Consider the following 14608-nt stretch of genomic DNA (forward strand, 5'->3'; position numbering starts at 1 on the left):
ACGAATCCGCTGCAGGAGTGGATTGGGGATTCAGTTACATATTAGTCATTTTTCTTATAATTTATGATTGGGGATTCGGATAACGAATCCGCTGCAGTGGATTGGGGATTCGAATAACCAATCCGATTCAGTTTCTTATGTCCAATTGCTATTTTATACCCCCGCCATGAGGAGGATACCTAACAGTCTTCAGTAATACCAATTATATTTCACGAGTGTGGCTAATTTTTTGATATTTTTGAAAAAATATTAGCAACACGAGTGAAATATATTTGGTATTACTGAAGATACTGTTAGATATTATGTTTATTTCATTTTATAGCAAAATATACCGCGGCAGCTCAATCTCTCCCAGAATTCATTACGGTCCCTTGTCAACGGCTCACAAATGTACGCCAAATTGTGACGTTATATATAGCGTCATATAATATCAAATCTTAATTTTCCGAATTGCGTTTGTAAGCAGTGTTCTGATTGGTCATATCAGAAGAAGTGATATTTTTCACTAATAAAACATATCAGAAAATGTGATATATTTCACTAGTGAAAAATATCACTTTTGTAGAATGAATTATTCTCGATATTTCACTGGTAAAAATGTAATGAATAGTGTTACCCGTGTACGTCCCGTCCCGTCCCACTTAAATATAGAACTAGCATATCTATAAAACTACCAATGTGATTGTTATCAAACTTGCAGCGGATTTGTTATTCGAATCCCCAATCCGCGGATTCATTATTCGAATCCCCAATAACGAATAACGAATCTGCTGCTAACTTCCGCCCGCTCATATGTTGTTCAAGGTCATTCATTTGAACAAACTTGGTAGTCCTTTATCCCAGCATGCTACAGACCCAATATCAACTCCCTTGGTCCTTTAGTTATTGAGAAGACGTTTAAAGATTTTAGTACATTTAATCCCTGTGGCTATGCATGAAAGTCAAAGTAATTCATTTACGAAAAATGTTTAACCGAGTTTGGGAAAAAAGATGCATATTTCTGTAAAAGACCCCAAACTCACCAGTTAAACAATCTAGCTGTCTTAAAAACGATTTTCTTACTGTTAGCAGAGGTCTTAAGGTATGATACAGCAGCATTTGTATTTCAGAGTCAGTACAAAGTATTTAAATACCTACATAAAGTCAAATCCGTACAAATGCTCCTTTCGTGTGCTATAGACACTTGTTAGCATAACAGCATGGCTACTTTTAGGTTGGATCATTTGTGACTTAGAATTATTCCATGCTATATCTTACCACTAAGTAAGTCTATAGAAGAAAGTATTCACAGCAAATCATTTGTAATTTTACGAAACTACAGGTCAAAAAAATTTGGTTTCTTACATGACTATTTTTGTGCAAATTTATAGATATTTATTCGTGCTTCAACACTATTCTCTTACAAAGATGACCCTTAATTCGTTGAAAAGACATGTATAGTTACAAATTTTGTTTGTAAATGACTATAATCGGCAGCTAATAATAAATGCTGCGATCTAGGAATGTACTGGGTATTTTAAATGGTGTATAGTAATATTACGTTTTCAATCCTTATGGTTTATTTTCACAGCTATCTATAAACTCTGTATCTGTGCAGGGTAAAACCTGTCTGATCATTAAATTTAAAATTATTTATAACATATTTCTGTCTTTCTGCATTACACTTTTCATATAAAACACTTAAAGTGATAGCAGGTCTCCCTCATGATCTATAAACAAGTTTTGACCTTTCACATGACTAATCACTTTTACATATCCAATCATAACTCCCTAGATGAGGTTTTGTTGATTATGATGGTTGTCTACTCACTCTTCTCGATTCGTTTCTGTCGCAGTCTGACAGTTCCTATCAGGTAACTGACATCGTTGGCCAATCTGCCCGTGTCACTGTACAGCATTGGGACAGCGGTAGTCTGGAGGTACTTCCACATATCCTCAACCTTCTTTACCTGTAAATATTAGACCGTGTTACACAGTTATGCTGAAACGTGTGTTACACAGTTATGCTGAAACGTTTGGTTTGAACATTGTCATCAGACAAAACCCGTTTTCTAACCACAACTGTTAATAAGTGGCTTGTGCAGCAAATTTTTTTAGTTTATGAAGAGAAGCATGTGGTTTTGAAAGTTCACTTCGATTTGGATTCAAAATTAAGCCATTCTTTCCAGTCATATTACACAAATATCATTAGTTACCGTTGTTATACAAAAGTCAAGAAGATTTTTCACATAACAGTGAGATGTCCAAGGTCATTAATTTGAACAAGCTTCATTATACTTTATCACGGCATGCTATTGGCTCAATAGTAAACTCTAAACCTCATTTATTGAGAACTCATGTGAAGGATGATGATAAGTTGCATGCCTCCTGGTGTAATGTGTCAATTGATAATTGAGTAAGTGCAATATATCTATATATACTCACTTCAGCAAGTGTGACTGGTGTGTATTTTCCGTACACTAACATATCCTCTGTATTTTTTGTTGAGCCATAGTTGGTTTCCACATCCTGATGACCATGTACTATGAATAGGACGATGGCCACAAAAGTGAAGTACATGATCATCTCCCTAATGATTGTAGTGATTCGCTCCTCAAGCTGGAGTCTTTCTCTGATTGCTTGGAGAGCCTTTTGTGCATGGCTGGCCGTATCGCCTGCTTTACTGGTGCTATTGAGGACAGTGCTATCCCCTTCCTCCTCAGCAGCTCTGATTGGCTGTTATCCTTGCCTAGTTTTGGAACATATAGTAGAAATCTGATACAAAATTGATCAAGCATTATCCGATTCCAATTACACAATTTAGTGTTTTCCCTTGTTCATACAAGTTACAAAGACACTAAAAAAGAGGCTACTTGGTTCTGTATCTTTCACAAGACTACTAATCCAATCTTTATAAGAAGAAATGTCTTTCTTGAAAGATGTTATATCATTGTTTAAGAGCAGACTTTCGAATTTGGTCTAGGTGATTTTTGATATACGTATCCTCTATATACATATTAAATACAACATATCATGAGCCTATGTCTCTTTGTTATTCAAAAGAAATTGTGTAAAGGAAATACAATTCTACACTACAGAGTCGTTAGACTCATCCGCTATGGGAAATTTTGTTCATTTGGTGAGGACATTCATGAATTAGGTATACAAAATGTACAGATCTTGGTAATCTGGCTTTAAATATGAGATAAACATTTTCAATTGGGAATGGGGTCCATTATTTATCAGCTCCAAAAGTCCTCAAAGTTGGTCTAGATAATTAATTTGATTTAACTTATGAGCCATTCATCCTAGTACAATACTTTTACTCTATGCATTTTGGTAATTACTTTGGTAATTCAGTAGAGTTAGCTTTAAGTATTTTCATACATTTTACCATGGTGGCCTTAAAAAAGTTAAAGGTAATAATTCATTTTAACAAACCTGATATTCTTCATCCATGTTTACACTTGGATAGTTGTTATAAAGATGGAAGGAACAAGTTTACTTATATGATGAAAGAAAGACCTTTCAGATAACTAAGCAACATTGTGGAGATTATACTGAGAGATGAATGGCTGAATTAAATTCTACTGGCTCAGGGGAACACATCTGCCCAGCTATATTTATATGCATTAATTATCAAACACTCCAGATTGTATCCTGACTAAATATTTGAAATTTCTTCATTAAAATGTGCAGCAGGTATACATCTGTCATTACGCCTATTGTGACAATTCATGGATATGGACATTTCAGTTGCAAAGTCCAAAACTAGCTTGTGTGGCTATGTGGTTTAATGTCCTGTCCGGAATAAAGCAACGCCAGCTGTATCCCCACTGAATGTTACACTATGCTCCAAGATTTCTAGAGTAAACAGACATATAAGGAGTGATTGTGCAAGTTATTTTTTAAAAACATCTTGGTATCTTGAACAATACCTTATGTCCTATATATTGTGTATAATTACCTAATACCATATTGTCCCTTTGGCTCAGAACTTCAAATTCAACTGGTTTCTTGAATATGAAGGCGAGAAGAACTGCAATGAGGAACACTTTGAGGGGCTCAGTGACAAAGGCACTCTGAAAGAATGCTGTAAAGAATGACACAAGCCATTCAATGGACGCCTGGTAGCCATACATCAGACCATATAACATGACAAAGTAGGAAGATATCAGAGTAGTGGACACAACCAATGTCCAGGCAATGTAAACCACCCACCAAGGAAACCTGCAACAATCAAACATCCAGATAAATATCAATATAAGAGTCTATATGTATAGTAAGTAAATAATAAATGTGTTAAACGATTGTTCAAAACTCCTTTACACAGAAGGCATAGTGGATGCAACAATTCTTCCTTGCATTAAACTTTTGAAACTGGTTACACAGTCAAATTTAAGTCGGTTAAAATAAGTACAATGTTTATTTACAACATCAATAGAATTTCAGCAATTCAGCAGTTATTGCCTGGAGATGGAATTTAAAAATTGATCTCTGCGACCCTCATTATTTTGTTTATGTATTCAACCGCTGTGACACTTTGGGCTATAGCAAAAGCTTAAGATGATGATGTAGACATACCGGAAAGGCTGTGTTTTGCTGCTGCTTTTTGATTTACTTTTGTCTGTACTTGTACTTGTATGAGGTTCGATTAGTTGGTCCTCTTCGTCAGGGCAGTTGATCTGAGAGTTTTTCCATCTGGAAGGTCTGGGGTTAAGTCTAGTGAACAATTGCATGATGATGAAGTTGACTGGGAACATGATGAGTCCACTTTCTATGCCGATGACGATGTCAGACAGAGAAAAGGTAATACCACTTGTGCTGACCTGGTCTGCAGGATCATCTGTGGGCACCCCATGGAACATCAAACTGGCAAGCATAGTTGTAAGGAGGAGGGACAGAGCACAGGATAATCGCTGAACGCGAGTAAAAGGGCTGGAAATACACATCCCCATAGATTATTAAATAAAACTCATTACAAGGTAATATACTGACTATGTGACCGTTAGTTCCTCAAAATTGGGTGAAATCAGTTACACAGTGTTTATAGCAGTATTGCCCTTGACCCGATACCATGCTTCATATGTAGTACCCCTTACATGTAACTTCTCTCCAGGCATGTATAGCCAGGCAGTATGACCAAATACAGGTTTCTACGCTACGACAGAGACTGAACTTGTGTACCAAGTTTCATCAAAATTCAGAGAAAATAAGTACTACTTCAAATAAAAGTTGTCTTCAGATGGGCAGACACCCTGATTACAGACTATATTATTAATGGATATCACACCAAACTATGATAATTAGATGATGACATTTATACATTGTGTTGGTTTGAAGCTACCAATGTTACCAATGTCAATAAATATTAAACAAAAACCTGTAAGCTGGACATGAGATGATACTAATCCAAAGGTGGTTATTCTGTAAGTCTTTACTAGACTTGAGACCAAACTGATACAGCGAGTTCTGGACAAGGTCCTCTTGAGTGAGTGACTGAATCTCTGCCTTGATCTGCCCAATCCCTCTATCAATGGCCAGCCAGTTGTTGTACAGAAAATACCATATCTTTTCTGCTTGTAGATCTCTGATTACGATCTGTTTTAAGAACCTTGATAATATAAAATAGATTTTAAAGTTTCCTTTCGTCTTATCCTTGATTCTCTTTTCTGTTTGTAAGATATATTTTTTAGGAACTACCAGTACATATACAAGTTCATCAATGAGGGATATTATTGTGTCCGTGCTACCCAAATCTAAACACTGCAGGATTTTAGTGATTTCAAGTATATCTATATAGTTTTATGATAATCTTAAAAAAAAAAGAATGATGAGAGCAAAATACTAGTTACAGTTAGTAGATTATTGACACATCAGAGAGGGTCATGTATTGTGTCTGTTTCTAATTATGAGCTTAATGGACTATTACATTGCAATTGACAGTGATTAATATATCTATATCTGTTGTGATCTAAATATTACAACATATACATTAGCTTGATATTATGAAACTTAATTGATTGAGGGCTTCATGGGGTTTATTTTACACATTTTTATTTCACAAATAGTCAAGTGCATTTTTTACCCTTTAAGCCTGAACAATGACCAGTTTGAACACCCAAATTTGATAAAAGCAACCGTGTCCTTTGGAACCCCTATTACATATTTTATCTGCATTTCACAGCAAAAGACGATGTGAAATTTCAGAATGTTTTGTCTACGAATTATGAAATAAAGAGGAAATGAAAGTATTGACGGATGGACTGAAGGATGGAAAGACGCATGGACAACCCGATTAGTATCGGGCACCTGACATGCTTGGCATGAATTAATGAAGACCAACACTGTGATCAGCGGCAGATATTTACTATTGAACTAGTTCACAGCATTTTACATTTAAGCGATCTTGTATTTTACGTATCATAATGGAGGTAAGGTTTAACCTTTAAAATCTATCAGTGGACATCAATTATACCTACCATGCAGGACTTTCACCAGCATTGTCATGCCATATAACAATTCTTTGTAATTCTCCAAGGCTTTTTGGTGTAGTGAGCACAAACCAATCCTCTGCCCCTGTCTGGAAGTGTCGAGCGATGCCGTCGGACAACAAGTGTTTTGAACTGTAACCTTGGTCACCACAGAGATACATGTACACATTAGCTGTGGTGCCTGCATGTCTCCACCAGCCAGTGACCAGTCCCACCATGTACATATACTTGTCTTCAGCACAGTTATCCTCCAGTACACTTACACCTCCCTAAACCAATACATGTATATTTAAGGTTAATTACAATCAGAAAATCTTTTCTTATCAAAACAAGAGCCCATTGGCCTTAACAAAGTTTTTGATATATATATTTTAGCATATTTGACCCCTGTGACCTGAATGAAGGTCAAGTTCATCCATTTGAAGATACTTGGTAGCCCTTTATCCCAGCATGCTACAGACCTAAAATTGGGTCTGTTTAACTTTTGGTTACAAGAAGATGTCATTTAAATATTTGAGCATATTTGACCCCTGTGACCTTGAATGAAGGTCAAGGTCATCCATTTGAACAACCTGGTAGCCCTTCATCCCAGCATAATACAGACTTGATATTGGGTCTCTGGGTCTTTTGGTTATCAAAATGAAGTCGTTTAAAGATTTGAGCATATTTGAACCCTGTGACCTTGAATGGAGGTCAAAGTCATCCATTTGAATAAACTTGGTAGTCCTTCATCCCATGCTACAGACCCAATATCAGGTATCTTGACCTGTTTGTAATTTGAGAAGAAGTTGAAAATGTAAAATGTCGAACCCCCCCCCCCCCCCCCCCCCCCCCGTTCCCCCGCCCTCCTTCTTCATTGTCATTGAAAGTAATTAAGATTTGACATTTAACATTCATCAATGATAATCAAAATATAATCATGTTTAGATGTGTTTGTTGATATTGTGTGAGTATGAACTAAATCCATCCACTGGTTCGTGAGATATTTTGTATAGAAGACCCCAATTTGGTAATTGGGATGTATTATAACAACCATAGTAGGAGGAAGAACATGATGTACTTTTCTACTGAATGACCAACTGTAGTAAAGACAACACAGGACTTACCTTCATGCTGTCCACCCGATCCTTGCGGCGTGCCCACACCAGCATAATAAGGTAGATACCCCACACTATCACCACGGTCATCACAACCACTGGATTGTCAAAGAAAGACAGGAAAAGAGCAGCATCAGCTATAGGATCAACCAGGTTAGGCACGATGAAGAAACCTGAAGCGAAAGCTGTCAAATGGTTGCAGACACAAGCCATTGCCTTCAGATCTTTTAGAGAGGAAATCTGTAAAGAAAATTAAAGCACCATATGTAACCAAGTTTTGGTTTGATATTGCTCGACGTCCTGGTATGGTCATTTAACGTCGGCCTTCACTGTGTGAATGAAGTATGTGTTTTCCCCACAGCGTCAAACCAGACATATGGAACCTGTTTGGAAAAAAGGGAGTAATCCCAATTTAGTTTCCTCTTACGATCACACATTAAATAGGAACAGCAATTCTGACACCCTAACACGGGTCCCACCAACAGTACAAAATTCACCTCACATTGTTTATTACTTTACCTCACCCAAGAATTAGAGGTCAGGTTCACCAACAGGAATCTATGTTCCAATGACTGATAGAAAATACTGCAAAATAGTGTAATGTTTGTATATAGATAGTAGTAACAGATAACTTTGGAAACATTACATGTATTTTATTTTTGTATTATCTAGGAAACATTTCCAATCAAAGAAATGCTTCTTTGCTGGTCACAGTTACAGTGGTTGCACACACAAAGAATTATAAAAAAAAAAAAAATGTTTTAGTAGTCAAATAGTTGGAACAAACAACTCATTTCAGTGATTCCCAATAATATTTTGGGCATTCTACAAATTTAGTAATGTTTAAAAAAAATATGCTAAACATAAACCAATTACAAGTTAAGGTTTAGGAAATAAGGTAAAATCTATAACCTATATCTATAAATAACAAATTAATGTTTTTCTTATAGGCGAATCAGATTGGCTTGTGTTAGGCATTTTCTTGTTACCAGTTATATTTCCTTTATGCTTGTAAAATATACAATAAACTCTTTTGTGATTTTATAAATACCATTCAATGACACATTTGAAGGAGGGCAAATAATTCCACTGATTACATATACATGGACTAAAAGCATTGAAATATCTGCAGTAATATATTTGATGCAATGTTGACATCAAATAATATGTTCCAATGATTTAGAGAATTTTTCAAAAGGTCAAATTGAAATCTCCAATTATCATAAAAGGTTGTTTACCTAAACACAGTTTCTCAGAAAGTCTATCAGTTCTGACGTTTGTGTAACGGTTGAAGATGTGATGGGGGAAGGAAGAATCATTTGATATGGTCGCATGAATGGCTTCAGTAGTACACTTTTAATTTCACTTGTGCATATATGGGCATTATTAAAACAGGATTGTGGAATCAAATCTTTTGAGTAGATAGCTAATCCGAAGTGTGAATGTGAGTTTGTAGAAGTTGATGAATCGAAGCTGTGTAAGCTGAAGTTTGGTGAAAGATCGTCCTCATTGAGGTCAGTTGATTGAAGTTTTGCTTCAGCAAATATTACCATGTCAGAAGTTGAGTAAATGGGGTATGGTAAAATATCTTGATATGCTTGTGTAGAGATTGTACATTCTTGAAATCCATAGAAAGTAGATGGCACCAATATACCTTTGCAAACAAACATATGAGACAAAGACTGCTTGATAAAACTAATTCCGTATTATTAATAAGAAGATACCACTTTTAACTGGTTTTGCTCCATGGGTAGAGGGAGTCATTGTAGTCTTTCCATTGTATTTAGCAAGTACTTTTAATGGATTTTTCATTCAACTGTCTGATTAAGAGGTAAACAATTTAATTTACCCTACTGAGAGCAAATATATGTCCTGTGAAATCCAGTACTTTAGTTTCCATTGTATCCCCTTGACATTGGTGCCTGTTTTGACAGATGCAAAACACAATGGAAATTGTTCCCACATGACTAGTGTTCATTTATACTTGTTAACCTTAAATGGTCCAATATCTGTGATAGTGATCATGTGCAAGGCTCCATTTGCCAAATCATCATCTACATTGTGGTTGATTTCATATTCTATCCTAATGTAATGAATAAACGGTTTAAGAGTTATTTTAGTATTATATAACGTTTACCTGTATTTGTACTAAGAGTGTATTACCTGTCGTACGCGTGTTACTTGTATAGGATCATGGCGTATTATGTGGGTTAGCACACGTGTATATATATACCGCTGACCAGACTCGCGCCTCGCTCTCTCGAGCATCGGATCTGGTGCCAGATAGTATATACAGGTGAGAGCGGGTACTGGGGAGCTGATAAGCGAGACGCTCGGTGAGGTGAGGATACCCGGTTGACTGTGACAGTGCAGTGGGCACGGGTTGTCGGAGTCGCCAGGGAGTTGTAGAGTTTGGAGTATGCCAGGAGTTACGGTTGGCCATCCTCACAGCACCGAGTGTCGTCTGTTATGGCTATAAAGCCAGGCACGTGTACCACCGTTTGCCCTCATAATACGCCGTGTTCCACATTATTGCCATGTCCTTTGTAAATTCCACATGATTGTCCTTTGCAATAAACGATTCGTTGAGCGCAGTGCTTGTCCAGTTGTCTGTTCATGAATGTTAATAGTTATGCCAGGGACCTAGAAACAAGAGGAACAGCAAGGGCAGAGAGGTAAGAACCGTTACACCTAGTAATGCAGATATGAGTTCTTTACAAAGACACAATGTTTAATTGTGTCCAGTGAAATAAATAGCTTTATTTTCTCCTTAGTTTCCTTAGGGACATCCCATAGAACCACACCCATAGCCACTGATGTTATCCTCATAAGTCCATATTTGATGTCACATATCAGGCTGATGTTGCTATCTACTAAAGCATTTTTTAGGCAGATGTGAGGTGCATCTACAGGATATGATGGATCTGACATTTTGCAAAATTTTCTTCATGAGTAGAAGCTGTATGTAATCCTGTGTATACTTTCTTTCTCTGAGACGATTCCAAAGTTGGGAAAACATTTACTATCCTTCTGGCGCATACTCTGTGAGAGTTTAAACATTCTTAAATTGTCTTTTCAAAGACTGACGGCTAACAGTCCATAATGATGTAAAAAATCTTGAAATATCCAGCTGTCAAAAACAGGCTTTTATCTCATGAAAATCTCCAGCCACTAACACTGAAACTCCACCGAATATTTTGAAGATCTTTTTATTTGCTATATAGCTTCAGGTCTTTGAATGAGAACATTTTATTTGCTACTATGAATATTTAATCAATGACGAGAAGGTGAACATGTTGAAGTTGGCATCGAAGTGTGTTGAGTATACCATTTGTTATTAATGGAGAATAATCTACATATCCTTAATGGGCTGGTGTTCTTAGCAAGGTGTTTGTTTATTAATTCGACATGCTACTGAATTAGGGTTGCTGTAGGAACCAAAGTTGGGGAATCGTTGTTAAGCTTGATATTATGGTTTCACTAGGGTACGTTTTCCTCAGCTTCCCCAGTTAGAAATGCGTATATTGAAATCGTTTTGGTTGTCATACATGTAAAATGACGAAAAGTCCTGAAATACTATCTCTGTTCACTATTAAGATTCTAACTAAATTATTATATTCTTCATCAGGTATATCTTTCATGATAAGTTCCACTTTATTGGAGTTTGCAACGGTCACTATTTGTAACATAAGAGTATGATTTTATATCATCAGTTGATGATGCTTAATCCTGACGATAAGAACGATCTTTCACCCCTTCATGTTCGTCCTGTCTCCTAGTTGTTTGTACTAAAGTAGCCCACCTTATCCCAACAGACATCCAAGTCTACTTCCTGCATTGTTTCTGCATATTCAATCGCTGAATCCAACTTCATTGACTTATAAATGTACTCTTCCATCCTTTCTTGTGTTTGGGAGTCTGTGTCCGTCAATTTTATGAACTGTTTTAGTGTTAAATATGTCTCACTTTTTAATATAATGGTTTTCTTCTTGTCACCAATGATACAACTTTGTATGTTGCACAAAAGTCTGCTAAACACACATATGCCAGTCGAGTTATGTCAGCATACATCTGTAAAATACTGGTTTCTGCAATGTCTGGTGAGACATTTAATATACTTACGCTTTAGGCAGGGTTTTTTTTTCGTTCGATGACTCATATTGATAAAAATTACCTGTCAAGATGATTGCATTTGAGGTATTTGTAAAATGAAATAAACTGCTTCTTGAGCTTCACCTTATACATGGTTGAGAAACTTTTGTCCAATTTTGTCAAACTCCGATATGCTGGGGGATCCTCTCAGCCTTTGATTTTTTATTCTTTATCTTTGTGGATGATGTTTTGAATTTGAAGGTTTTCTTTGGACTTGTACATATGCTGTTTTGTTTCGATGTCCCTTAACTTTTCTTAAACCAACACCAGATTTATCCAATTTATATATATTTTCGACATAAAGTTTTCTATAATCGATGAAAAGTATTGGAATATGACCAGCAGCTCGTCGGTCATATCCTTTAATCTCAGGTTGACATATTTCACTGTATGATGCGCTAGCTGTTGCTTGTTTGCTCTGGCCACAAAAGATTGCTGGAAACGACTGCTCCTCGCAATATTCATCTAAAAAGGGTTTTGTGTGCAAATGTGAAAACTGATTTGTCTTCGAACATCCTGTGATTGTACCAATGTGTCTAGTGATCTGGGTTGATTTTGAGCTGGTTTCATCCCACTGATCTGCCACTTGGTCATCTTCTTCTGGAGTATCTTCTGATGTTATGGATGTGGGACCAGTATTCATTAAGAATTACTCCTGCTTCTTTATATACATGTAAATCACTGTTGTCCACAATGATTTTTGGACTTATTCAGTCTAATAGCCTGAAACCCTACATGGTGTTTATATGAAATCGTAATTCTGAATCAGTAAAAAGTACTTTTTTATTTTTTTTATTTTTCGGAATAGATAATGTTTCAAAGTAAAAGTTGACAAGACACGTGAGTTAAAACTGCATGTCCTATTTGGACATTAATATATGGTGAACGTACCTCACAGCCGTCAGTTGCCCACTGCTCTGTTAGGTTGTTGTAGTAGCCACAAATGGTGTTGTAGGTCCCGATACTGACAGAGACATTAGTCGTTATCAAAGATACATCTGTTTGATTTCCTTGGATAATCTGTCCTTCTTTAACTGCTATCCTCAAAAACAGCTTTTCGAATCCGTTCAGAATAAGCATGTCAGCACTGCCCTCTACAATACATCATACCAAACATGTCACCACTACCCTCTATTATACATCATACCAAACATGTCATCACTTCCCTCTACAATACATCATATCCAACATGTCACCACTACCCTCTACAATAACATACCCAACATGTCACCACTACTCTCTACAATAACATACCCAACATGTCACCACTACCCTCTACAATAACATACCCAACATGTCACCACTACCCTCTACAATACATCATACCCAACATGTCACCACTACCCTCTATTATACATCATACCCAACATGTCACCACTACCCTCTACAATACCTCATACCCAACATGTCACCACTACCCTCTACAATACATCATACCCAACATGTCACCACTACCCTCTACAATAACATACCCAACATGTCACCACTACTCTCTACAATAACATACCCAACATGTCACCACTACCCTCTACAATAACATACCCAACATGTCACCACTACCCTCTACAATACATCATACCCAACATGTCACCACTACCCTCTACAATACATCATATCCAACATGTCATCACTACCCTCTACAATACCTCATACCCAACATGTCACCACTACCCTCTACAATAACATACCCAACATGTCACCACTGCCCTCTATTATACATCATACCCAACATGTCACCACTATACCCTCTACAATGCATCATACCCAACATGTCACCACTACCCTCTACAATAATTATAACATACCCAACATGTCAGTACTGCCCTCTACAATAACATACCCAACATGTCAGTACTGCCCTCTACAATAACATATCAAACATGTCACCACTACCCTCTACAATACATCATACCAAACATGTCACCACTACCCTCTATTATACATCATACCCAGCATGTCACCACTACCCTCTACAATGCATCATACCCAACATGTCAGTACTGCCCTCTACAATAACATATCAAACATGTCACCACTACCCTCTACAATAACATATCAAACATGTCACCACTACCCTCTATTATACATCATACCCAGCATGTCACCACTACCCTCTACAATGCATCATACCCAGCATGTCACCACTACCCTCTACAATAACATACCCAACATGTCAGTACTGCCCTCTACAATAACATACCCAACATGTCAGTACTGCCCTCTACAATAACATATCAAACATGTCACCACTACCCTCTACAATACATCATACCAAACATGTCACCACTACCCTCTATTATACATCATACCCAGCATGTCACCACTACCCTCTACAATGCATCATACCCAACATGTCAGTACTGCCCTCTACAATAACATATCAAACATGTCACCACTACCCTCTACAATAACATATCAAACATGTCACCACTACCCTCTATTATACATCATACCCAGCATGTCACCACTACCCTCTATTATACATCATACCCAGCATGTCACCACTACCCTCTACAATGCATCATACCCAGCATGTCACCACTACCCTCTACAATGCATCATACCCAACATGTCAGTACTGCCCTCTACAATAACATACCCAACATGTCAGTACTGCCCCCTGCAATACATCATATCCTACATTACCATTAACCTAACCTAGTTATTCAGTGGTATAGGAATCGTTAACTACCCTGGTTATATATATTCAGTGGTTTAGGGACAGTTAAATACCCTAGTCCAACCCTAATTGTTCTGCGGTACAGAGATCGCTAACTTCTATTCAGTTGTAATGATAGAGGTTACACAATAAGTGACTGTTGGATATGGAATTGATTTCACACGAGTAGGTTATTTTTTAAAAGTTAGAAAAGACACGAGCTTTAG

General features: G+C 37.0%; 1 protein-coding gene across 1 annotated transcript in view; it reads right to left on the minus strand.

Annotated features, from left to right (window-relative positions):
- Positions 1–1834: 1834 nt before the first annotated feature.
- The window catches only part of LOC117338942 (polycystic kidney disease protein 1-like 2), a 38309-nt gene continuing 25535 nt past the window's right edge, over positions 1835–14608 (minus strand). Inside the window, exons 13-20 of the mRNA XM_033900305.1 lie at positions 12614–12816; positions 7580–7810; positions 6462–6742; positions 5363–5593; positions 4564–4917; positions 3947–4209; positions 2425–2728; positions 1835–1949 (exon numbers count right to left, since the gene is read on the minus strand). Of these exons, the coding sequence (XP_033756196.1) occupies positions 2562–2728; positions 3947–4209; positions 4564–4917; positions 5363–5593; positions 6462–6742; positions 7580–7810; positions 12614–12816 (1730 nt within the window). The 3' untranslated portion in view covers positions 1835–1949; positions 2425–2561. The remainder of the gene's footprint in view (positions 1950–2424; positions 2729–3946; positions 4210–4563; positions 4918–5362; positions 5594–6461; positions 6743–7579; positions 7811–12613; positions 12817–14608) is intronic.

The sequence above is a fragment of the Pecten maximus genome, chromosome 12 (assembly GCF_902652985.1).
Source record: "Pecten maximus chromosome 12, xPecMax1.1, whole genome shotgun sequence".
Classification (NCBI taxonomy): Eukaryota; Metazoa; Mollusca; class Bivalvia; order Pectinida; family Pectinidae; genus Pecten; species Pecten maximus.